Source organism: Ailuropoda melanoleuca, chromosome 8 (assembly GCF_002007445.2).
Source record: "Ailuropoda melanoleuca isolate Jingjing chromosome 8, ASM200744v2, whole genome shotgun sequence".
NCBI classification, from domain to species: Eukaryota; Metazoa; Chordata; class Mammalia; order Carnivora; family Ursidae; genus Ailuropoda; species Ailuropoda melanoleuca.
In genome coordinates, this window is record NC_048225.1 from 36,906,682 (window position 1) to 36,933,283 (window position 26,602).

Genomic DNA, 26,602 nt, shown 5'->3' on the forward strand with positions numbered 1-26,602 from the left:
AGAGACAGTCAGCAAGAAAGGGAACCCAAGCAGAGGAGTGGGAGAGGAAGAAGCAGGTTCCCGGTGGAGAAGCCCGATGAAGGACTCCTTACGGAGCGTTGTGATCACACCCTAATCCGAAGACAGGTGCTTGGTGACTGCGCCACTCAGGCGCTCCGGGTTGTGGGCTTCTTGATTTTTCAGCCTGCCTTCTGGGGGAGGGGCCTGCCTGCAGGTACTCAGAAAACCCTGTTTGGGTAGAGTCTCTGTGTCCCTTGCGAGGGGGGATGGGGATGGGCACCCTGTGAGCCGGTATTTCCGGGCTTTTGTTCTCTGGCGGCTTTCCCTGGCGGTTTGCTATGCCTCTTCTGAGAGAGCAGCAGCGGCTGAAATTCAGCCTCTGTCTCAGAACAGAGGGATCGCGGATCGTTCTCCACTGATGTTCTGGCCACTTTAACTCTGTTTCTGTTGGTGCTGCTCAACCCTGCAGCATCCCGGGCTGTGCGCCCCACACCCGGCGTCCCAGCCCTCACTTCCAGGGCCGGCACGTCTCTGTCCTTTGTGTTTCCAACCCCGCCCGCCGCCAGCCGCCCCGCGCGGGCTCCCGGAGCTCCCCGTCTCAGTCTGGTGTCTCACGGGTGCTGACCGCGAGTCCGCCTGCTCCCCCGTGCAGGTGGCCCTCCAGCCGCCAGCCGCCCCGCGGACGCTCCCGGAGCTCCCGGTCTCAGCCTCGATCCAGTGAGCACACCGGAGCTCCGGAGCTCCGTGAGATGCTTGGTGGTGCACGCTCCCGGCTCACGGACTCAGTCTGCCGTTTCCAGAGTGCGGGTCCGCGGTCTGCCCGCTCCCCGGTGCAGGTGGCCCGCCAGCCGCCCTACGCGCACGCTCCTGGAGCTCGCGTTCTAAGTCTGCTGTCTCGCGGGTGCCATCCGCGAATCCGCCTGTTCCCCCGTGCAGGTGGCCCGCCAACCGCCAGCCATCCCGCGTGCGCTCCCGGAGCTCCCTTCTCAGTCTGCTGTCTCAAGCGTGCGGGTCCGTGGTCTGTCCGCTCCCCCTTGTAGGTGGCTACCGCTTCCCGGCGCCCTGACACGGCGGCTCCCTCCCCCTTCTGTTTAGCTTCCGATATCTGTGCGCGGTTTCACGGCTCCCCGCTTCGTACCTCGATACTCAGCGCTGGAGATGTTCATTTGTAGAGATNAGATCCAGATGTATCTTCCTGCGTCTCAGGCTGATTCCGTGGATATTCCTGCTGGTCTGGTACCTATCCAGCTCAACTCAGGGGACCGGCTGAAAAAGGGGTCCCCTACTCCTCCGCTATCTTAACCTCCCCCCTGGCTCCTACATTCTTAAAGGATCTCACTGACTGCATTTACATCTCACCCATAGTTAATATCGAGCTGATTGATAAGCACCAGAGAAATCTTGTAAAAGTAGTCTTACAAGGAGAAATTTGAAGAAGACATTTATGATCTAATACTCCCATATGTCCCCTCCCCCTTGAGCACTAAATTTAGAACCACCAGCTTCACACAGCAGAAGTGCACCTCTTTCTGCTCATAGGTCCTGTCCCTGTGCTATAAAAAAGCACCTTTTTGTACAGAAAATGTCTCAAAAGTTTTTTTTTTCTTTTTCTCTTTCTTTCTTTCTTTCCTTCCTTCCTTCCTTTTCTTAGAGAGAGGCAGAATGTGCGAGTTGGGGGGCAAGGGCGGAGAGAGAGAGAGGGAGAGAATCTTAAGCAGACTCCATGCGTAGTAAGGAGCCCAAGGAAGGGCTCTCATGACCCTGAGTTCCTGACCTGAGCCAAAATCAAGAGTCAGACGCTTAACTGACTGAGTCACCCAGGTGCCCCTCAAGACTTCTTTCCTGACCATTTGTGGCCCCACATCAATCATGAGTCTTTTCAAGTTTTGTACTGACCAAGATAAAATTTAAGTTTTTGACTTACTTTCCTAAGGTGTTTAGGAAAATAGGATTGCGCTGTTATCAGCCTCTACCGAATCAATGTGTGGGGGTATGTGTTAGGAATGTGAATTTTCAAGAGAGAGAGACTTATTTTTTGGAAGCTCAACAGTAATTCTTTTGCACAATCATGTTTGAGAACCACTATACTTTTATGCATACATTTGTAAAAGGTTTTAACACTTTAAAATTTGATTAATATTTATTGTTAACTCTACTTGAGCCCATCACTGTGCCAAGTGTTTTAATCATATTTCTTATTTCGTCTTTTTAAGGTTCTCGTACTTCTGCATTTTGGCCCTGGCATCTGCTATCTCATCTGGGTTAGGGCACACACCCAAGAATCAGAATGGAGGCTGGGCTCAGCTGGAAGGTTCTACTTCAAGATCTAGGGCCACAGGTCATTCAGATAACTCTGTACCAGGTGTCTCTCATTGTTCTTGGACTAGCAGGCTGTTCAGGGTATGTTCTTATGGTGATGGCAGAGGTATAAGAGGGAAGTTTTGCCTGCATTACATGTCTGACATCCACATGGTCCAGGCCAAGCCTAAAAGTCAAGGAGGGGAGAGGGGAGACTCTCAGCCTTTTCAGTTGAAGGAACTTCAGAGTTACAGGGAAAGGGGTGTAGATAAAGGGAGGAATGAGGCCAACAACCTGTCACATATGGAAAATAATCCAGTTACATTCCCCCATCTCACACCATAAATAAAAACAACAATGAATTAAAGATCTAAGTATAAAAAACAGAGTGAAGTCTTCCGCAGACTCAGATATATATGAGACTAAGTCCTGTTTAAAGGGAAGTGTTCTATGAAAATTATTTGTCAGATTTTGAGGGTTCATGGAGCTCAAATCTTCCTAGGGAAGAAATGAGCCCCCGACACACAAACAATTTTTCAAGACTGAGGAGACAGAGATCTGCTAGGATCTCAATGAAAACGCCAAGGAACACATGGAATAACAGGCTGTAAGTAGAGGTGGCCTGAGTCTTATTTAAAATGTAACCGTACTCCAACCCAGCTCAATCTCTGATTACATCAAGGAATCAGTCTCTCACTTTATCTACCTTACAAAAGAAAGGTGGAAACTCTTATCAGTGGAAGATACCTAGAACATACAATATCCAGCTTATAATAGTAGTAATTGTTGTACATATGTAAAAAGGCAGGCAAGAGTGACTGATAATCAAAACTTAGAACAATAGAAACATATCCATGTTGATCAAAACATTGGAGATGGGGCAAGAACTTTAACTGATCGATGATGTTAGATGAAAATGGAGAAAATGGATGAACCAAGACTGGAAATGATTTTCTAGTCTATTGGGTTGATTTAGTCCATCACTGTGCCAAAACCACACTCTTACTTAATAAGTTTATAAATGTTGTAATCTATATATCAAATATCTCTGACCTTGTTGTCTTGATAAACCTTTGTTTATCTTGACATCTTGCTATCCCATATTTTAGAATCAACTGATCCTATGAAAAGCCCTACTGGCATTAGACTGGCATGGAATTGAATTTATAGATTTGACAAGAAATGCTTCTGGTGCTTCTATGATATTGCATTTTCCTAAATATAAGTATTTATTTTGCATATTTTTAAGTTTTCAACAGTTTTATAATTTTCTCCATGATGATTATATATAATCTTTGTTAAAGAAAATATTGCTATGTACTTTTGATAACATCGTAATTGATATTTTTCAAATTTACATTTTTAACTATTTCTTACTTATTGGTATGAAGAAATGCAACGCATTAATATACATTGATTTTATATTTTGGAAACTTCTTGAACTCAGTCTAATAATTTCACTATAAACTCTCTTGGGTTTTCCAAGAATCAATCATATTTTCTGCCAAAAAAAATTGTGTTTTTCTTCCTTTTCAGTCATTACTCTTTCTTGCCTGCTTTTTCTGGCTAGAACCTCCAATAGTTGATGATATTAGGCATACCTGTCACATTTCTTTTTTTTTTTTTTTTTAAGATTTTTTTAAACTAATCTGTACACCCAACATGGGGCTTGAACTTACAACCTCAAGATCAAGAGTCACATGCTCTACTGACTGAGCCAGCCAGGCGCCCCATCACATTTCTAATTTTAAAGTGAATATGGCATTAACATATAGCTTTGTAAATACATATATAGCATTGCACAAAACTGCTTCTTGGAGGGGCGCCTTGGTGGCGCAGTTGTTGGGCGCCTGGGTGGCACAGCGGTTAAGCGTCTGCCTTCGGCTCAGGGCGTGATCTCGGCGTTCTGGAATTGAGCCCCACATCAGGCTCCTCCGCTAGGAGTCTGCTTCTTCCTCTCCCACTCCCCCTGCTTGTGTTCCCTCTCTCACTGGCTATCTCTGTCAAATAAATAAATAAAATCTTAAAAAAAAAAAAAACTGCTTCTTAGAGCAGGCGCTACGTGTTAGCTGCATAGTCAGGTGGTCTTATTTTGTTCACAACAACGTCTTTATTGTTTCTTTTTCTTTCTTTCTTTTTTTTAAAGATTTTATTTATTTCAGAGAGAGAGAGTGAGAGAGAGCACATGCAGGGTGAAGGGCAGAGGGAGAAGCAGACTCGCCGCTGAGCGGGGAGCCCAATGTGGGACTCAATCCCCTGACTCCAGGATCATGACCTGAGCCAAAGGCAGATGCTTAACTGACTGAAACCGCCCTACTGTTTCTTTAACATTTAAAGTTCCCTCCTGCCTCGGGATTTTTAAATCTGCCAGAAAGATGTTTCTCCAAATAACTTCATGATTCACTTTCTCATTTCTTTCAGGTCTCTGCTAAAATGTCTCTTTTTCAGAGTCTTTTCCTGATTTCCCCATATAAAATGTGTAGTAAAGAGTCTAATTCCATTTTTTATGTTTGACTGCTGACAGCTTTTAAGCTTCACTCCTCCCTCTTCCCATTCTGCTCCATATTTGAGCAAGCTGATAAGCCTGGCTGCTCCTTCTTTGACACTTGTGGGAAATTTAAACTGCATATGGAATCATCACCCTGGCCCTAACCCTTCACCACCATAAAAACCCCAAGCCAGTCTCCTTTCCCCATTATCTCAAGCCATTTTTGGACCTGTTTGGGAGCTGTCCTGCTTTCCCCAGAGAGCCTCATTATGCAAGCAGTAAATCCTTTCATACCCTTTGGGCCGTGTGTGACTTTATCCTCCTCGACATCCAAACCAAATTTTGGGTGATGAATCCATCCTGTCATATGTGAGATGGACACAACAGTCCATCCTGTGCTTTATTTTTCTTCATAGGACTTAATACCACCTGTCATATTATATATTTGTTTATTGTGAGTTTTCCCCCACTATATAAATGACTGAATGATAGGGCCCAGCACCTGGTGAAGCATCTTACATAACCTTCCACACACTCATTCATTCAACAAATATTTACTGAATGCCTGCTTTGGCCAGGCACTGTTAAAGGCATTAGTGCTGCGCTAGTAAAAAAAGCCCTTACCCTCATGGAGCTTACATTCCAGTGGGCAGAGTAGGTGTCCAATATGCTTTTGTTAAACTAATTAACAGTAATATTTTTTTTCTGTCTGAAGGTAAGATATTAAAAAGAAACATTATATTCTGAATATAAAATTTTTATTCATTTTTTTTGCTTCAAACTGGTGCTTATTTAAAAATAACATTTAGGAATTTGTACTCACACGACATGTTATAGGTAACATCCAAAGAAGACAATCAAAAAATATTTTTTGAAGACTTATGATGTGTTTAGTATTAAAGAGAACCTAAATTTGCACATGGTTAGTATTAGCAAGATTAAGATTAGAAAGTTGATTTCTGACTAACGATTATTATAGAAGAATACTGAGGAAAATTTCAATAATTACAATCAGTAAAATAGTATAATTTTTTATTTTACAAAGGACAGTGGTCATGTTTAGCAATAGCCTCACTTGTAAATTAAAGTATACTCACTTCAGGGGCGCCTGGGTGGCACAGCGGTTGGGCGCCTGCCTTCGGCTCAGGGCGTGATNTGTTGTATTTTGATGCTGTTTCTTTTCCCTTTCCTTCTGGCAAAAAACCAACAAGGTACAAACTACTTCTAATTGCCAAGCCAAACAAAGGAGGCATCATGGCTAGCTACCTAGTTGCCAATGTTTGTGAAAGGCAAACAGCGAACTTCTGAGTATGGTTCAACCCCACCAAAAGGGGTAAAGTTGCTTCCTCTGCTCACCTTATTCCATGAAAAAGAGTATACTCTGATTTCTGAAATGGATTTTTTAAATTTAGTACTAAGATTCAACAACTATCAACATTTGCAACACTGATTTTTCTAATATCCAGAAACATCCACTTAGGAGTTGTGAGACTAATTTGAAAAATTTAATAATATTATACAAATGTAAGTTATTACCAGTAGACAGTAGGAATAAATCACATGATTCCTGATCATGTTTATACTTAAGGTATAAACATAAGACTGATGTTTTTGTTGTTATTAAAGAATAAAAAAAATAATGAAGAACATTTTCATTATGTACCATTGTTTCCAAAAATCTCTAACGAAATAATAGAGTATAAATGTCAACATACCTTTCAGTTAAAGGCCAAAAAATGGGATTTAAGTAGTGAGATCATTTCTATTGGATTTTATAGTAGTATTCGATTGAGTTAATTAGTTAACTTTAGTTAATTATTTCTTTTTCATTTGATTTAATCTCGCCCAAATGAATGGGTCTCTTTTGGTTGATCAATGCGATACAGAAACTCTGCAGGCAAGAAGTATCCAAGATATTCCACTGTGTCTGGGGTTGTATCATAATGGTAGTGTCCACCTTCTCCATGATGACTAAAAAAATGAGTGTGCTCCAATCGCAAATCAAACCCCTAGGACAACAGACAAGCTATTTGTCAGTATTCAAATTATTTTGGATAGGATTTAAGGGGGAGGGCGACCTTTTTATTAATGTTACAATAGTTTTTATTTTATTTTTTAAGTAACTAACATATTCACTTAATTCAAAATTCAAAGAGTGAAAAAGGATATATTCATTAAAATGTCTCTTTCCATTTCCTGATTTTACTACTTACTCCCTTTCCTTGCAGGCAAACAATATAAGCAGTTGCTTATATATCCTTCCAGAAATATTTACTTTTGTAATTTTTACTCAAATGGTAGCACCCTACCATTTGTGCTGAATATTGCTTTTCTTCATTTAACAATATGCTTGAGATCTTAGTATATCAGATTATAAAAGAGCTTCCTCTTTCTTTTACACCTACATGGCATTCTATTGTACATACATACCACGTCCCAACTGACATTTAGATTATTTCCAATTCTATTACAGTAATGCTTTCATGACTAACCTTTTAACTAATAATTTCACATAGTTTTGCATATATTTAAGGATAAATTCCTAGATATGTATGTAATCGCTAGATCAAAAAAATATGACTAGTCAGTATTCTGGTAGATATTTTCTTTGAATTGGTCTATATTATATCTTTTTATAATGTATAATATTAGAATATAATGAATAGTATCATGAGCAACAAATAAGATAGGAGACCTGAATCTCTTGATTCTACTAATTAATAACATGACTTTGGTGGTTATTTAAAATACCTGGGCCTTCATTTGCTCAAAGGTAAAATCGGCCCTGCCTAACTCATAGGGTGGTTAGCCACCTGCTCCCTTATCTTTCATGATAATTCTGGAGACTAGCCTAGTTCTTAAATAACAAAACAAAAGTGCCTAATTTTAAAAGAATATCCTAAAAATTAAGCATTATCACTGTGTGACACAGTAATATAGAAGACAGACATAAACTTACTGGGTCTCTGGAGACAAAAACTGGCAGACAAACCAAAGGAGCTTTCATCTCATAAAAGCGCAACCATTTATTCACCTCTTCATCAGAGTTCAATGGGCAGGAAGAAAATTCTGCGGGCTACAATAAAAGATCATTCTAAATATATACAATAGTATTTAGAATTAAAATTTTAAATTATATATAACATCACGAAGTTAAAATTTAAGCCTTCTTATACATTTAATCATTTTTAGAATCAAAACAAGTTATGTAACCTAGTTTTCAAAAGGATCACCAATCAAGTATATAAGCTAAAATGTATGAAGGAATAAATGAAGGAATGAGTCTATTACTATCTTTTCATTTTTCATAGTCTCTCAGTTTTCCTGGAAATATATCCTCATCCTAATTTTAAATCTCATTATTGCTACCGGTAGATGGGTGGGGGGAGGGGGAAGCAAGGCATTAGAAATTGGTAGAAGCATCAAAAAGAATAAAATACTAAGGAATAAACTTAAGGAGGCAAAAAACTTGTACTACAAAGCATTGCTGAAAGAAATTTAAAAAGACTCCAATAGGGGCACCTGGGTGGCTCAGTCTTCTGGGTGACCAACTGGATTTCGGCTCAGGCCATGATCTCAGGTCTGGAGATCAAGCCCTTAGTTGAGCCCCAAGTGCAGCCCCCCATCAGCTCCTTGAGACCCCCCACCCCCATGGAGCCCCACTAGGAAGGCCGCAAGGAGCACCACAAGGAGCCCTGAGGACACAGAAGGGAGTCTGCTTCTCTCCCTCTCCCTTTGCCCCCCCCACTTGTATATGCACACACATGTGTGCGCTCTCTAAAATAAATCTTAAAATAAGATAAAAAGATTCCAATAAATGGGAAAATGTCCTGTGTTTATGAATTGAACTTAATATTGTTAAGATGTTAATACTACCAAAAGTGATCTAAAGATTCAATGCCATCCCTATCAAAATCCCAAAGAAGTTTTTGCAGAAATAGAGAAGAACCCATCGTAAGATTCATATGTAATCACAAGGGATCCTGAAGTCCCAAACCAATGTTGAGGGAAAAAGAAAGCTGGAAGTCTAATACTTCCTGATATCAAACTTACTACAAGTAATCAAAACTGTGACAATGGCATAAAAACAGACATAAAGATCAGTGGAATGGAATAGAGATCTCAGAAATAAACCTTTGCACATACAGCAAATAATTTTCAATAAGGGTATCAAGACCATTCAATGGAAAAAGGATATCTTTTAAAAAAATGGTGCTGGGAAAACTGGATATTGATGTGCAAAAGAATGAAATTGGACCCTTAATTTATATGTATATAAAAATTAACTCAAAATGGATGAAAGACCTAACTGTAAGAGCTAAAATACAAAACTTAGAAGAAAACGTAAGGGTTAAAGTTTCATGACATTGGATTTCACCATAATTTCTTAGATTTGACATCAAAAGTACAGGCAACAAAAGGAATAATAAACAGGTGGGACTACATCATATTAAAAACTTCTGTGCTGTAAAGAAAACAGTCAACAAAATGAAAAGACCATTTGCAGAACGGGAAAAAATATTTGCAAACCATATATCCACTAAGGGGTTAATATCCAAAATATACAAGGAACTCCTACAACTCAATAGCAAAAACAAAGCCAATTAACAAATAGACAAAGGAACTGAATTAGACATTTCTCCAAAGACATGCAAACGGCCAAGAGGTATATTAAAAAGAGCTCAATACCACTCATCATCAGGGAATTGCAAATCACAACCATGAGATAGCACACCTGACTCCTGTGAGGATGGCTACTATAAAAAAAAACAGAACACAAGAGATAACAAGTGTTGGCGAGGATGTGCAGAAAAGGGGACCCCTTGCATGCTATTAGTAGGTATGTAAACTGGTACAATCATTATGGAAAATGTAATTACAGGGATACCTTGGAGATCTCATGGGTTCTGTTCCAGACCATTGCCAATAAAGTGAATATGCAATAGAGCAAGTCAAATGAATGTTTTGGTTTCCCAGTGTATGTAAATGTGATGTTTACACTACACTGTAGCCTTTTAAGTGTGCAGTAGCATTATGTCTAAAAAAATGTACATACTTTAATTTAAAAATACTTTATTGCTGAAGAATGCTAATAATCATCTGAGCTTTCAGCGAGTCATAACCTTTTTGCTGGTGGAGGGTCTTGCCTCAGTGTTGATGGCTGCTGAGTGACCAGGGTGCTGATTGCTGAAGGCTGGAGTGGCTGTGGCAATGTCTTAAAAGAAGACAACAATGAAGTCTCCGCATCAATTGACTCTTCCTTTCATGAATGATTTCTCTGTAGCATGCGATGCTGTTCAGTAGCATTTTACCCATTGGAGAACTTCCAAAATTGGAGTCAATCCTCTCCAACCCTACAGCTGCTTTAGCAACTAAGTTCATGTAATATTCTAAACCCTTTGTCATTTCAACAATCTTCACAGTATCTTTACCAGGAGTAGATTCCATCTCAAGAAACCACTTTCTTTGCTCATCCGTAAAGCAACTCCTCATCTGTTCAAGTTTTATCATGAGATTGTAGCAATTCAGTCCCATCTTCAGGCTCCGCTTCTCATTCTAGCTCTCTCACTGTAACCTCCACATCTGCAGTGACTTCCTCCACTCAAGTCTCGAACCCCACAAAGTCATCCATGAGGGTTGGAATTAACTCCTCCCAAACTCCCATTTACATTGATATTTTCACCTCTACTCTTGAATCACAAATGTTCTCTCTCTTTTTTTTAAGATTTTATTTATTTATTTGACAGAGAGAGTGCGCACAAGCAGGGGGAGTGGCAGGCAGAGGGAAAGGGAGAAGCAGGCTCCCCACTGTCTTGGGGCTCGGATCCCAGGACCCTGAGACCATGACCTGAGCCGAAGGCAGACACTTAACTACCTGAGCCACCCAGGCGCCCCTCACAAATGTTCTTAATAGCATCTAGAATGGTGAATCCTTTCCAGAATGTTTTCAATTGACTTTGCCCTGAGCTGCCACATATCTGTGGCAGCTATAACCTTATGAAATGTATTTCTTAAATAATGAGACTTGAAAGTTGAAATTACTCCTTGATCCATGGGCTGCAGAATGGATGTTGTGTGAGCAGGCATGAAAACATTCATCTCATTGTGTGTCTCAATTAGAGCTCTTGGATGACCAGGTACATTGTCAATGAGCATGAAAGGAGTATTTTTTTCTGAGCAGTGGGTATCAACAGTGTGCTAAAAATATTCAGTAAACCATGTTGTAAACAGATGTGCTACCATCCAGGCTTTGCTGTTCCACTGATGAGCGCAGGCAGAGTAGATTTAGCATAATTCTTAGCAGCCTAGGATTTTCAGAATGGTCAATGAGCACTGGCTTCAACTTCCAGTCACCAGCTGCGGTAGCCCCTAACAGGAGAGTCAGCCTGTCCACTGGAGCTTTGAAGCCAGGCACTGATTTCTTCTCTTGAGCTCTGGAAGTCCTAGATGGTATTTCTTCCAATATCAGGCTGTTCTGTCTACACTGAAAATCGGTTGTTCAGTGTAGCCACCTTCAGTAATGATCTTAGCTAGGCCTCTGGATCACTTGCTTCCGCATCAGCACGCTCTGCTTCCCCTCGCACTTGTATGTTACGGAGACAGCTTCTCTCCTTCAGCCTCATGAACCAACCTCTGTTAGCTTCAGACTTTTCTTCCGCAGCTTCCTACCCCTTTCAGCCTTCATAGGATTGCTCTGAATTAGGCTTTGGCTTAAGGGAATGTTGTGGCTGGGTTGGTCTCCTATCCAGACCACTAAAACTTAACCCATATCAATAATAAGGCTGTTTTTGCTTTCTTATTATTTGTGTATTCACTGGACTAACACTTCTAATTTTCCTTCAAGAACTTTTCCTTTGCATTTATAATTCACTAACTATTTGGACAAGAGGTTTAGCTTTTGGCCTTTCTTGGCTTTTGACATGTCTTCCTCACTAAGCTTAATCATTTCTCCCTTTTAATTTAAAGCGAGAGAAGTACAACTCTTCCTCTCACTTGGTCATTTAGAGGCCATTGTAGTGTTATTAATTGGCCTCATTTCAATATTGTTGTGTCTTAGGAAATAGGGAGGCCCAAGGAGAGGGACAGAGATGGGAGAATGGCCAGTGGGTGGAACTGTCAAAACATACCAACATTTACTGGTTAAGTTGTCCATCTTATATGGATGCAGTTTGTGACACCCCAAAACAATTAAAATAGTTACATCAAAGATCACTGATCTCAGACCACCATAACAAATATAATAATGAAAAGGTTTGAAATATTGCCAGGATTACCAAAATGTGACACAGAGACAGGAAGTGAGCAAATGTTGTTGGAAAATTGGTGCCAAAAGACTTGCTTGATGCAGTGTTGCCACAAACCTTCAATTTAGGAAAAATGCAGTATCTGTGGAATGCAATAATGTGAAACACAATAAAACAAGGTATGCCCATAGTCAGTAATGTTGTATTGTGTACCTGCATATTTAAAAATCCTATAATTATTTGGTATTTACCAATAGATTAATCTGTAACTCTGTTTTTAATAATTTGGAAAATTAACTATTTTCACAATGTTGTGTTTTTCTTTGCAAAATCAGCTGGCTTGCCATTTAAAGTTATCAGGATGAGATGCCAGGGCGGCTCAGTCGGTTAAGCAACTGACTCATGATTTTGGCTCAGGTTATGATCTCGGGATCCTGGGCTTTAGCCGCACATTGGGTTCTGCACTCAGCACAAAGTCTATTTGGGATTCTCTCTCTCCTTCTCCCTCTGCCCCTCCCCCTGCTCATGCACACGCTCTCTCTGTCTGTCACACTATCTCTCTAAAATAAATAAATATTTTAAATAATACAATAAAAAATAAAATTATCAGGATAAAAACCATTAAAACCAAACCTTTTTTGATGATTTTACTGATAAAATGGAAAGGAAATTAACTGTAATGACATTTATACTATTCATTCATTCATCTCCAAAAAATTATTTTAAAACCTGAATGCCCTAGGTCTTGCTATATAGTATTCCATCCTTAATGTCTAATAAACTTGTGTAATTAACCTATAACATTATAATTCTCATAAGGAGTCCTTTCCCCAAAACCACAACCATCTTTTTTTTTTTTTTTTTTAGAACGAGAGAGCGAGAGGGAGGGACAGAGAGGGGCAGAGACGGGGAGAGAGAATCTCAAGCAGGCTCTGTGCCCAGAGTGGAGCCTGATGCTGGGCTCGATCTCACAACCCTGAGATCATGACCTGAGCCAGTAACAAGAGTTGGACGCCCAAATGACTGAGCCACCAGGCGCCCCACCACAACCGTCTTAATAGCAAAGTCTATGTATGGAGTTTAGGATTCTGGCAATAAAAATGATAATCCATGTCTAAGGCTTATACTCATATCTCTCTAGATCTTAAAAACAAATGCAATGAAAAGAAAGTTCTAATTTATTAAGATGAAAAAAATGACCTAGTTAGACTTTATCGCACAGTGTGATTTACAGTATTGTTTGTCATTTAAGTTTTAAAGTAATACAATCCTAGTAAAAGTATTCAGGGTGTCTTTAAGGGTAGAATTCTCAATGTATAATAAAAAATCCTAAGATCTTAAGTATATGCACAGACATACCCACATACACATGCACGCATGTACATGAAGGCCCTTACCATTATGTGAGTCTTCACTTTTCCCTTCTGAATTATGAAAGTACCTCCCATCCCTACAGGTTTATCTCCATAATGTTTTTCAAGAGTCTGTCTCATACAAGTCACAAAGTTAAGTTTTCCAGTTCTTCTTTTGGCTTTCACCTCAATGACCTAAAGAAGACATAAATATGCATACCATTGTTCTAAGCTGAAAAATTTTATGTGAATAACTATCAAAGTGAAACACATAATCTAATGCCATCAAGCAAATATTCATTTGTTTGCTTAGAGCACCCACATAGGAGTTGAGTGAGATGTCTCATCCTGTCTTGATCAATGATATATATTATATACACATGATAAGTTATCATTTACTCTAATAAGTCTTATTCATGCTTTCTTGGACAGAGAGATTTACAGCGAAGTCTTCCACTGAGCTCTAAAGATTTTTATCTTTATGTGTCAAGGTGGTAAAAGGTTGAGAATTCCTGGCTTAAAGGGGTTAACCTCTGGTAATTTAGAGGGGAGGAGAAAGTGATTACATTTTCTCCTTTCCCTTAAAATTCTGCACTTATATAACTTCCACTTAATTAAGTCTATTTTTTTTTTAAGGAGGCTCCACGCCCAGCATGGAACCCATCGCAAGGCTTGAACTCACAACACTGAGATCAAGACCTGAGCTGAGATCAAGAATCAGATGCTTAACCAACTGAGTCACCCACACACCCCTTAATCAGGTCTTTTTAATTCACTGCCTCGTTTTTCAAAGTAGCTAAAGTAACTACTTCTATTGAAAAATCTGAGAGTTCTCACAACTGCTAACACTGTAATCATCTTTTTAATTTTCCTTCCTTCCTCCTTGCTATAATATTTTGCTACCATCATTTCTGTCTAGGTCAACCAACATCTGATCCATCAGGAATGAACAAATTACTTACAGACTAACTACAGGTAGGCACTATCTATTTATTTCAACTGAATGGCTCATGTATTTGACTCACTCCCCACACGAATATTCTGTTACCTTTTATTCCTCAGGAAAAAAGGTACTGCTTACTAAGTTTTGGGTTTTTTTGTTTTGTTTTGCTTTTTTGCTTACTAAGTATTCTTAACCTCAGTTTTAAATAAGACTTTCACCTTGCCTGTATTACCATAGTAATCTTCCATAATTGGGTTATTTAAAGAAATTTGACTTAGCTAGTTTGACTTTTCTTAAGAAAACAGTATTTGTGGCAATAAAAGTCCAACTTTTAAGCTGAGGGCTTTTGGAGAATATTGTGTTTTTGTGAACAAAAAAATCACCTTTCCAGGTTGACCCTCACTGGCAAAAAGATTAGCCAGTAATGCACACCCAAAATCATGATATTTCTCACTGTATTTCTCTAGTAGGCACCCTCCATCTGCAGGGTTAACACGGGCAAAGTAACTTCCATTCACTGGAGGTTTGTGTTCACTTTCTGTTTGAATAACTGGCATAAACTGGAAAAAAAAAGTAAATAAAAGTAAATTAGTCAACCCTGACATCAATATGCAAAGAGAGTATCTATCTAATCCTTGACTTAAGATATTTTATTTCAGGACCTAGTAAGAAAACATGAAGTATGAAATATTTAATTTGAGATTCAAAATGTTAAAGATTTACAAACATCAAAAAATTGAAAAAAATATTTTATAAAATGTGTACAGTATTTCTTACAGTGTTTCTATAACATTGTAAATTGTGCTTTAAAATGTCTGACTTTAGATTTGAAACTTTCTTCCTATATTGAACACTAGGTAAATTATACTAATCTTTCTACAAAAGAACTTGTAAGACTATTGACTAATGGTCACATCTGAAGAGGTGAAGGGATGGGCAGACTGAAGAGATCCTTCACGCTTCTATTAAGAGATGTGAAGAAACACTGATGTTTTTATGTTGTTAATATACTAACATACACAGTAATAGATAGTACTTTTTGTAAATAGTCATCATACCACTGTGGTCGGTCCTTACTATTTAGTCTGAAAGAGGGAATTAATGAGATCATTAATTATTCCATTCATCTTCTGATCAAAAGCTGCTCTCATATCAAAAGGAAAGATTTGAAGCTAGGAATTTTCTGATGTGCAAGGATTAAAATCTTTAGCAATCCAGGGTCCTCAGCAGACCACATTAAGACTTCAGACTCAGTGTATACCCTAAGAAAATCTGAAATTAGAGGTCAGTGCTCCATTACAGTTAGAGTATATGCTACAGTCCAAATCTGTACCAAACAATATCAAATCTGTAAAGAAAGATGACATTGACCATTTATAATTCATTCAGAAAGCAGATTTTCTGATAGGGTAATAAAAGAAAAAAGGTAAAACAAATGTCAAATCAATAAAATAAAATAAAATAAAATAAATAAAATAAAATAAATAAAATAAAATAAAATAAATAAAATAAAATAAAATAAATAAAATAAAATAAAATAAAATAATTATATGTATGCTGACCTCACAATTGAACCCAAGAGTCTGAAATGGGCCTGCTCCTGCTCCAAGAATAAAAGCTCCAGGAAGCTTGATTTCTTTTGCAATCTTATTTATATCATAAACCTATACAAGAAGAAAAAATATTATTTAAATGATAATCATACAAATCTCTTGGTTTACTTTTTTTGACTGAGTCCATTAAAACTTCCTTGCCACATTGGTCAATGGATCTAACAATAAAAAGAGGAATCAACCCAACTTCTTATAATCTTCATGTGAATGTAAAGAGTAAAAGTACACTTACTTTTTCTTTTTTTACAAGAGGCAATAAGTAGGGCACACCTCCTACTTCTGCAATTCTAGTTTTCCCACAGATGCCTAAAAAAAAAAAAGTCATCTTAAAAATAAGCAAACATCTAACTTAAGTATAAAATGCCAGAAGGCACTAATTTAATTTATTAAGAGTATATAACTTTTCCAGGGGCGCCTGGGTGGCACAGCGGTTAAGCGTCTGCCTTCGGCTCAGGGCGTGATCCCGGCGTTATGGGATCGAGCCCCACATCAGGCTCTTCCTCTATGAGCCTGCTTCTTCCTCTCCCACTCCCCCTGCTTGTGTTCCCTCTCTCGCTGGCTGTCTCTATCTCTGTCGAATAAATAAATTAAAAAATCTTAAAAAAAAAAAAAAAAAAAAAAAAAAAGAGTATATAACTTTTCCATTCTCACAGTTTTACAAGTGGCAGGGGTTGGAAGATGAAAGTAGCTATGATCCCCATCCTATTCTAACTATTTGTGTTTCCAATATTGTCATAACCAAGTTCGACTTAATACAGTTGGTAGCATAAAGGCAACAGAAAGTTGGTAATAGAGAAAGGCTAGAATTGAAGCCAAAGTTTGGATTGGATGAGATTTCCAGAATTAGTCTGTAATGACCTATTCCTTTAACAATCTGTGCTTTGGGGGGGGGTAGGCTAAAATTGTATTTTAATATAGAATATTTTGCTTTGTTAGAGTTATTAGTTCTTTAAGAAATCTATACTGGAAAATCGAAGTTGTTTATTCCCAAGGTTGTTTATAGAAATGCAAGTAATTAGAGATAACTTCAGATGCTGGGAACTTTCTACTTATATTTTTAATTAACATCATAGGTACAGCTAGACACGATCTGGGAAAGGTACCTTTTTTTTTTGAAATGTAGAGAAAAAGTAGTCTTGTCAGTTTCATACTAACATTATTACAAAGTAAAGCATATATAATTGCTTTATTTCTTCAGTTATGCAGAGGGGAGATGTACAACATTTTTATAGATCCCATTTATAATTAGGGATTTTAGAAATGTCTTCCATGGGATCAGCAGAAATTACTCATGGATAAGAATCTTTCTCATAAGTGATAGTAATGCTAAAGTTGTCTTTTTGGTTTTTGGGTTTTTTGGTTTTTTTTTTAACTTTAAGTAGGTTCCACCCCCAACGTGGGGCTTGAACTCATGACCCTGAGATCAAGAGTCACATGTTCTACCAACTGAGCTGGCCAGGTGCCCCCAGTAATGTTGAAGTTGAAAGAAACCACTAGGGGACTATTTTAATAGTCTAGGGAAAAGACAAGTAATGAGCTAAAAATGGTTGGCTGTAGAGATGGAGAAGAGGAAATTAAAAAAAAGAACAAGGGAAAATAGGCAACTATGGTGAAGGAATGAGCTAAATTTTAGACCTGCTGACCTCAAGTTGTCCTTAGCATTTATAGGTGGAAATGTCCTGTGGACAGGTGGAATTACTGATCCATAGCTAAGAAAAAGAGAGACCTAGGTGAGATGTGCAGATTTCAAGTTTTTGTATCCAAGTAGTAATTTAAAACCATAGGAGTGGATGGAAAAATGAGGAGAGATCATATAGAATAAGAAGAGGCTGAGGAAAGAATTCTAGAAAATGTCAGGATTTAAGAGCCTGTCAGAAAGAGAAAGGACCTAGGAAAAATGAGGTAGAAAGAACTGGAAGTCTGGAAAGATACCAAGGAAGAAGAGGCAAAAGAACCAAGGAGAGGGGAGAGAAAATGTCAGGCAACAACGGCCGGATACTAGTAATATGTGAGAGATCAGAAAATACTAGTAAACATACCAAAGTCACTGGTGACTTCAGTAAGACCAGTTCACACAGAAAGTACCTAATGACATTTATGAAAGATCATTCATATATAAACATACATATCTAGCTTCCTTAGTGTTACAATTTAAAGGCTTACAAATTATTGACTAGGAAATTCTTTGGATGACAGAATTAAGATTAACCATTTTTTCTTTTCCTTGTATTCTTCTGTGTTTTCTGATTCTTTAATTTTAACTAATTAATTACTTATTTAGTGGGGAGAATAAATTACTTCTATAATTGGAAGAAGCATGGCTATACAAAAGTATTATGCTAAACGCTTTCAAGGTACAAAGAGAAATTGCCATCTGGTACACAAAACTTCTAGAATTTACAGGTATACTTAAAACCAAAGACTATTTAAACTGGAAAGACCGAGAGGAACATGAAAGCCAAATCTCTCCATTTAAATATATGTGAGGCCCAAATATATTGCTTGGCTTACCTAGGGTAATGAAATCTGTACATGGGAGAGAAAGAAGCAGAGTCCAGGACTTCTGTGTAAAACTACTTTTTAACAAAGATGTCGGTTACATATCAAAGAGGGAGTGAGTGTGAGTGTTTATCTCAAATTGCTCAGCACAGTAGGGTATAATGGGAGAAGGTCAGACTTTTGAAACAGACTTGGATTTGAATCCTGCTTATAATTACTATTGAGCTTGCTTAGCCTCTCTGAGTTTCGGTTTTCTCTTCTATAGACTGGGGCTAGTAATGACCTTGCAGTGTTACTGTCAAAATTAAGACATCAAATATAGGTTTCCATCATACAAATTATCTTCACTCGACCAATATTAATTTCCCTTCTTACTTTAAACATTGGCTGGATGATCACTTGGCAAATAAGCATTTCACAGATGATTCAAATACAAGGCTTTTAAGATCCCTTCTGGCCTTGAATAAATAAAAACATAAAAATTTATGTTTCCATAACAGTCACCTCAACAGTTAAAAACAAACTATCATGTGCTATCAAGGATTCTAGGCTACTGAATATCTATATAACCTATGAAAATAACAAAAGTGCAAAAAACAGTATTTTCCCACAAGAGTATAAAATGAAATTTGCTCAATATAAGAAAACAGCACAGAAATTCAGCATGATTTAGTCTACAATTTGGGACAATAATCTTTATTTGTAGATAATTTAAGATGATCCTTCATAATAATTCTCATTTCAGAAGAAGATCAGGACTGAAAAAAGTGAACTGAAAAAATTGTTTACCTTTTACAGGAAAGGTAAATGGCTCCTTAGTCAAATCAGGGCAATCAACCACAGAGACCTGGACATCAGCAAAGTTATCCTTTAGCCCCTTCTGCAGAACTGACAAAGGCAAGGAAAAAAGGTTATTTAATATTACGTAAAAATTTGCCACCGTATATCAAATCTTCCCTCAACATTTTGGGTATCATGCTTCCAATCTAACCTTGTATTAATATGAATTGGAGGGAGAAGAGCATCTGGCTGGCTCAGCCGGTAGAGCAAGCGACTCTTGATCTTGGTTCAAGCCCCAGGTTGGACATAGAGCTTACTTAATAACGGGGGGGGGGGTAGAATGGTCTTCCTAATGAATATAATTAGACATTAGACACACAATTAATCTAATGTGTACTATCAAATACCCCCATAAAAATCACTATAAATCTGTAGAGATTTAAACCATTGAAGATAAACACTGCGCTAAGTCGTGGACTACCTTCCTTTTGGGGGGAGAATTCCAAAGACCTATTGAAATGTATATATTTAAACAGTTAGAAAGTAAGCATTACATGCAACAATTTCATTGACACTTGAAGACAAAATGTTGAGCAAAAGGAGTAAGACAGAAAAGAGTACATATAACTTCAGTTATATATACTTCAAAATCAGGCAATTAATCTAAGGTGACAGAAGTCAGAACAGTGTTACCTCTTGGAGTAGAGATATTGACTGGAAAAGTAAATAAAGGAGTCTTCTGAGATGCTGGAAATATTTTATATCTCAATCTGGATGGTAGTGACATGGGTATAAACATGTTAAAATTCATCAAGCTATACACTTAAGATTAGTGTACTTTAATGGAGATATAACTCAATAAAAAAGTAAAAAAACAAAACATATTTTAAAGTTATAAATCTAGGCATAATGTTGGGGAGTGGGGGAGGAGGAGAGAGAGAATTTTAAGCAGGCTCCACGCCCAGTGCAGAGCCCAACACTGGACTCGATCTCATGACCCTGAGATCATGACCTGAGCCAAAATCAAGAGTTGGACACTTAACTGACTTGAGCCATCCACGTGCCCCTAGGAGCAATGTACTTCTAAGGGTGATAAGTTTCCATAAAAATTTCTGTGGGAGTAGTCAGACATTAGTTCAGGTTTTATAGAATCAGATTCTCCAAAACATGAAGTCGTCTTAAATCTAGCCATGTAGACATTCCATACCAGATCTTTTATCTATATGAAAAAGGAAACCAAGTTACCTGGAAAATTCCCCTCCCTAAACTAATGACTGCAGACTTATGAATAGATAAAGTAAGATTTCAGCATGTGGAAATATAGTAAAATCTATTTTTTTGTCATTTACAAAGAGAACAAATTCTTGCTATACGATTTTCTGTAAAACTGAAAATAAATTTTAAGCCAAAAAACTCAGATTCCATTTCTATTTTGTACTGAATATATCCTGTACATATAGAAGGAACATAAAACACAAACACATGAGAGAAGATAGATGTAGAAAGGCCCTCAAAGAAATGATTCCTAGCTGTCCCATCATATCAGGGAAGACAGAAAGACTGAGAGAAAAAAAAAATATAGGCAAAGCACACAAGTGATACAGATTGTTTACTAGCTGCCACCTAAATTTAGGAAAAAATAGGAATGTTAGAAGAAGCAAGCCACAACCGAGCAAAACCCGAGAACACTTCTTGACTTCATCAGGAAGACAGACAAACTATCAGGATGCGTGGGCTTTGGAAAGGGTAGGTTTTATAGGTACTATCAGAACCTAAAGGTGTCAAATAAATGCTAGCTTTCTGACAGGCTATATAGTTTTGGGTTAGTACTATTCCTAGCTTGAATTCATATTCCTATTTTTATTTTCTTTTTCTTATCTATCACCCCTCCTAATTAATCTTGTGAAGCTGCCTTACATTCTTGTTCGAATAAGGGGAAATGCATAAAAATATACGCAGAGAAATCTAAGCAAGTTCATTGGCAGTCTATCATATCAGGAGAAGGGGAAAGGGTAGTAATGTTAGCAACATGATTAATATACCACAGTAGGTTATATATTTAAAGAATATTGCAACTGGTAAAAAGTTAAAATTGTGTGACTTTGTGGGCATCACACGTACTTAAATCTTGGATTACTATATTCATTTTCACTCTGTAAAGTTGGTATCATAACAAGAATCATCAAATGGTGAGTTTAGGTTTTTAGGGGGGCATAATTTTGGACTCTCTCAATAAAAATAGTACGAAGAGGGACGCCTGCGTGGCTCCGACGGCTGGGCATCTGACTCTTGGTTTTGGCTCAGGTCAGGATCTCATGGGTCACGGGATGGAGCCTGAGGGTCAGCGCCGCTCAGGGCAGAGTCTGCTCGAGATTCTTTCCCTCTTCCTCTCCTTCTCCATCTGCCCCTCCACCTGCTCACGTTCTCTTTCTTTCTCTCTCTCTCTCTGAAATAAATAAATAAATCTTTAAAAAAAAAAGTACAAAGAGTAATCGAAAAGGAAAATGAGGGAGAGGGAGAAGCAGACTCCCCACTGAGCAGGGAGCCCAATGTGGGGCTCCATCCTGGGCTCATAACCTGAGCCAAAGGCAGACACTTAACTAACTCAGGCAACCCAGGAATAGGAGTTCTGCATTGGAAATACCATTGCATAAATCGTATCTTAGAATATTTTTATTTTTAAAAATTTTCCTTAGAATAATTAAAAAGAACTCAAAGTTATTACTGTATTTACCTCCAACAAGCTCCTCGAGACTTGGCACGTGGAAAGAATACTCAGCACAAGCCATATCTTTCTTCTTTAGGTATAAGGATATACACGCAAAGCTACGGTAGGCTAATGATCACAGCGTTCGCCGTGCACCATGCATGAACAGCTGTTGCTCTGGAAAGGAACACAAGAGTTCAGTTACATAAAAAGGGCAAAAGGGCATTTATGTTTCTTTCCTCACAGAAAGACAACCACAGTTTCCAGTATGTATTTATGTATTTATTTATTTATTAATTCATTGAAGATTTTATTTATTCGACAGAGAGAGAGGGAACACAGGCAGGGGGAGTAGGAGAGGGAGAAGCAGGCCTCCTGCTGAGCACGCTGGGATCATGACCTGAGCCTAAGGCAGAGGCTTAACGACTGAGCCATCCAGGCGCCCCCAGTTTCCAGTGTTTAATATTCCAAGTGAGAAATGCCCAAGTAACCTTTTTTGATACTGATACTTGAAAGTCAACCTTTAAAATAGACAGACAAAAGGAAATGCCAAACCAAGAAGGCACATGATTCATTTTCTTTAGTCATATATGTGGATCGAACATGCAGTTTACTGATGGTTGGTCTAAGGAACGTAGGTCCTGAAGCAAAAAGTAGTTTCTAAGGTTTACAAGTAACTGTTTAAATGGTTGTAGATAACAGTATAGGATGCTCAAGTAATTCTCTCACAGATAATTTGTATTTTCTTTTCTATATTTGACATTTAAGGTAAAATTTACACAAGTTTCTTACACTATCACTTTAACAAAAGAAAATTTAAATTACTAAGAGAAATGCAAACTTCCACAAATGAGTACCTACTGAAATTCAAATTATTACTTTTACTTACAAATAAATACTTTCTTAGTAAGCACCTTTAATGTTCAATTATTCTGATAACCTAACCAATTACAGTTTGATGTTTTAAAAATATATGCTAAGCATATTTTACAATAAGTAGACATATACACACAGAGATTAGTATCTTACCTTAAGTGTTCGGGTGATAAGGTGTGCATGCAGAGGGAAATAAATAAAATGAAAGGATAAAGAAAAACTCAAGCAAATATAATGTGAGGTGGGCAGGGAATCCCACGCTCAGCCAACTGCAACAAAGAATGCAGGCAAAACTCTTTTAAGAGTGTTTCTAAGCACTATTCAGATTTTTATTAAAATTGTTAATGGAACACCTCATTAATGATTAATCTCAATAGTCTCTGATACAAGCTTACTTAGTAAGTGAAAGGTGCTCTTTCAGTATCACTTGGAAAATCCCCCCCATTTTTTTTTTTTTTAATTTTCCAGAGATTCACAGGTTTCTTAGAAACTGAGTTTCTGGTTTTGATGATAAATTTCAAATGACATATCCTCCACAAACATGCTATCTCATACATTTAGGACTTAACATTTACACAAGTACTTCATCAAATACCAACTTTTATTATCCTTTAATTACATAATATGCATAATCTAGTCTTGCAAATAAAATATCAACTGTTGATAATGGGCCCCAAGACCTATATAATCATGTTTCAATGACCTCAAGCATATCTTTCAGTTGAACAATCTATAATGGTTCAGGAATGAAACATTTTAACTTTTTTTTTGAAATTAATTTCAGGTGGACAGAAAATACATATAAATATTCCTGTATACTCTTCACCTAGATTTTCCAAATGTTAACATCTTATATTTCATCAGAAAGTACTAATTAAGAACATGTCAAAATCTGCTCAATACTCTATTTAGTTATAATGAGGAAAATAAAGCACTCTAGATATTTCTGTTTATAGTACGAATAATAAAGACAAGTTTAAATTCAAATACAATCCTAATTTTATACCCTTTTCTATCTTTAAAAGGTCAGATTTGTTTGTTTGTTTGTTTTCTTTCCTCCCCAAAATAAAAACAAAGTCCAGCCCCGGGGGGGGGGGGGGCCCNGGCGCTACAGTTGAATAACTGGTTTGGAAATGTAGAACTTCAGGCAAGCCAACAGCCCAGAAGGCAGTGTGGTAATGTGTGCATAAATGTGTTTATGTGAGAGGGAGGAGGGGAGGTTGATGCTAGAGTGATGGGAGAAGGGGGTTAGAAAGGTTCTAACATAAAGTCAAGTTGTGGCTCTAGGAGGACAGCTTTGGGCCGTAAGGAGGCACAGGAAAATTTCCCTCCAGATTCCTCTAGAATCAGTGGCCCAGAAGTAGGATCTAGAAAAGGGAAGACTGTAAACAGGGGCAGTTGGATAAGTGGAGCTGCAGAGACAATGCCTAACAGGGTAGACCAACTGTAGCAACCAAGCTGGTAACTATTTATTGACAGCCTGCTATATAACGGCTACCATGTTAGGCTCTTTACATTCTCTCAGAACCTCTCATACCGAATAGATAATATAATTCTCATTTTACAAAAGAGGAATAGGCCAGAGAGAATATATTATTTATTCAAGATCAGTCAGCTATTAAAGTGGCAGAAATAATTCAAAATCAAATGCAGCCCACTGTAAAGCCAGAACTCCCTCACATTAGACCATGTGGGTTAACCCGTGATGGAATGACATGTTTCAGCTCATATAGGAAGAATTCGTACAGAGCCATCTTATAGCACTCAGAGTTATCATCTGTTTGCTTTGCTCCTTCCACCTAGGCTGTGATCTCTGTGAAGGTAGGACTGTGGTTCTGTCTTCTAAGTGCCTTCCCTAGAGGACACCAGTTCAGCCTTAATTATTTATTGAATATTTACAAGGCATCAGACTCATAAGGCTCTGGGATAGGGCTGGCCTCATGTGTGTGCAACTAGCATAATGACAAAGGGCCAAGTGCTCAGATTGGCACTTAGTTTAATGCTCTGTGGTCTGAAATTCTTAACTTTATATTTGAACTTTTAAGACCAATAGGACAATGGAGCATGTGCAGGATCAGAGGCTGGGGGGCAAAGTGCATGTCCACCACTACTCCTTGCTACCTCACCCACATAAAGCATTTTTGAAACCCCATGAGCACAGAAATCTGGTGGACCCACCATCCGTGGGGAGCTCTGCGATTCCATACTGTTGGTAGAATGTGCATACATCAAGGAGTAAAAAAAAAAAAATACAGGTGAGTTGGTTTTGTGGTTTCCATTGTTCCAGTATGAACAAAATACATGTTTGTGTGAGCTACAAAATATGAATTGTGAAATTTCATCAATTCTGCATACGAGTTAACCGTTCTTACGTTTGTATTTAAAACCGGAGTTGCACGCTATAGGAAGTAAAATTCATGCTAATATTTATATTTAAATTTTTTTCTTTACTTTGACATTAAGTAACAAATTTCTGTTAATAATAGCATAATAATAATAGCACGATTAACATGCTATTATAATTAACAGTAGAAAGTTAAAACACCGTGACAAGTCAAAGGAGATACTACAGAAGAAAGCAGACAGCTTATATTTTAGTACCTTTAGTGGTGCTTCCCTCTGCTTTTGAACAAGAGACCCTGCATTTTCATTTCGTCCTGAGCCTCACAAAGTACATACCTAGGCCTGCTCCCATGTAGGGCAGTGAATAAGACATGTCCTACCTGTCCTGGAGCTTCCAAGTATTTCCTAACTGTGGAGATGCCTAGAGGATTCGACTTCTATGCATCAATTTTTTTCAATATTTAGAGCGAAACTGAGTAAAGAGATTAGATTACCTTCAAGGTGTGTTCAGTCCTGGGATGACACTAACTATACAGGACTAGGCAGTTTTAGGGCTCTATCATACGATACAAGAGGTCTGAAAGTGGACTCATCAAACCAGCTCCTTTCTGTAGGGGGAGAAAACCCACCAAACATTTAGTGGGGGCGGAACCCACCAAAACTAAACTAAACTAGTTTAACTGTTTCAACACTCAGTAGCCGTTCAGGGGACTAAGGAGTCAAAATCGCAGGAAAAAAATCCACCGCTGGTGTCTTGCGATACGTTAACCAAGTCCTGGAGGCTGACCCTCAGTTTGGAGGGAAAGAGTGAGCTAACGAAACAAGTCCAAAGGTGGAGAGGGGAATGGGGTGTGCTATGGAGTAATACTGGCTTCCAGAACAAAGGTTACATATTTGCAGTCACAGTCGAAGCACGAGCCTGTCACAGTTTCACACACAAGAGATTTCTGAAGGCAAAAGTAGACAGGACAAAACACAGCCGGCACCACACTCACCGCCACGCACACACCCCCGAAGGCTTTAGAAAATCAGACGGCAGCTCAGCAGATGCGAGACACCGGAAACAGCTGAGTGGCTGACTCCTCGCAGTTCACAGCCACTCCGTTTGCTTGGCCCCACAGTCAGTTCTTGTTATTAGCGGAAACGTTCTCGGGTACCACGTACCTACTAGGTTAGCGAAGCCTGCACCTGAATCCCGATTTTGTACGTCAACCAACCCCGCCTCCTCCGCGTTTGGGCATTCAGGCACCGCCCACCCCAATCGCCCCACCCCTCGCGGCGGTCAAAATGGCGCCCCGCGTCTCCCCTCCTCCCACCTTTCGCTTTCCTCGTGGCGTTCAATTGTTCTCGCGAGATTTCGGGCCCACAATTAGCTGGTTCGCGGGCTAGGCCCTCCTTTCTTTCCGCGAGGTTGTGGAGGTGAGTTGTCGTTGGCATGTTGGGGTGTCGAGGTTTGGAG

At 38.6% G+C, this 26,602-nt stretch overlaps 1 protein-coding gene across 3 annotated transcripts; it reads right to left on the minus strand.

Moving 5' to 3' along the window:
• Window positions 1-5,948: 5,948 nt before the first annotated feature.
• Window positions 5,949-26,588, minus strand: C8H11orf54 (chromosome 8 C11orf54 homolog). Of its 3 annotated transcripts, none has more exons than XM_011237594.3 (9): window positions 26,460-26,588; window positions 21,952-22,101; window positions 19,227-19,325; window positions 16,171-16,244; window positions 15,888-15,989; window positions 14,709-14,885; window positions 13,428-13,577; window positions 7,746-7,862; window positions 5,949-6,795 (listed from the first exon to the last, which is right to left on the minus strand). In XM_011237594.3, the coding sequence occupies exons 2-9, from the start codon at window positions 22,004-22,006 to the stop codon at window positions 6,622-6,624; spliced, it is 948 nt and encodes a 315-aa protein (XP_011235896.1). In that variant the 5' UTR covers window positions 22,007-22,101; window positions 26,460-26,588; the 3' UTR covers window positions 5,949-6,621. The 3 variants fall into 3 exon arrangements, with proteins under 3 accessions (XP_011235896.1, XP_011235894.1, XP_011235892.1); XM_011237592.3 differs by lacking the exon at window positions 26,460-26,588 and adding an exon at window positions 26,308-26,430; XM_011237590.3 differs by lacking the exon at window positions 26,460-26,588 and adding an exon at window positions 26,139-26,394.
• Window positions 26,589-26,602: the final 14 nt, after the last annotated feature.

Coding starts and splice junctions, on each gene's coding strand:
- C8H11orf54 (XM_011237594.3), bottom strand. CDS start 22,006: ATGGCTTGTGCTGAGTATTCTTTCCACGTGCCAAGTCTCGAGGAGCTT. Junction 13,578..14,708: donor GTGAGGGTCAACCTGGAAAG/GTGATTTTTTTG, acceptor TGTCTTCTTTAG/GTCATTGAGGTGAAAGCCAA. Junction 7,863..13,427: donor AAGTGAAGACTCACATAATG/GTAAGGGCCTTC, acceptor CTTTTATTGTAG/CCCGCAGAATTTTCTTCCTG.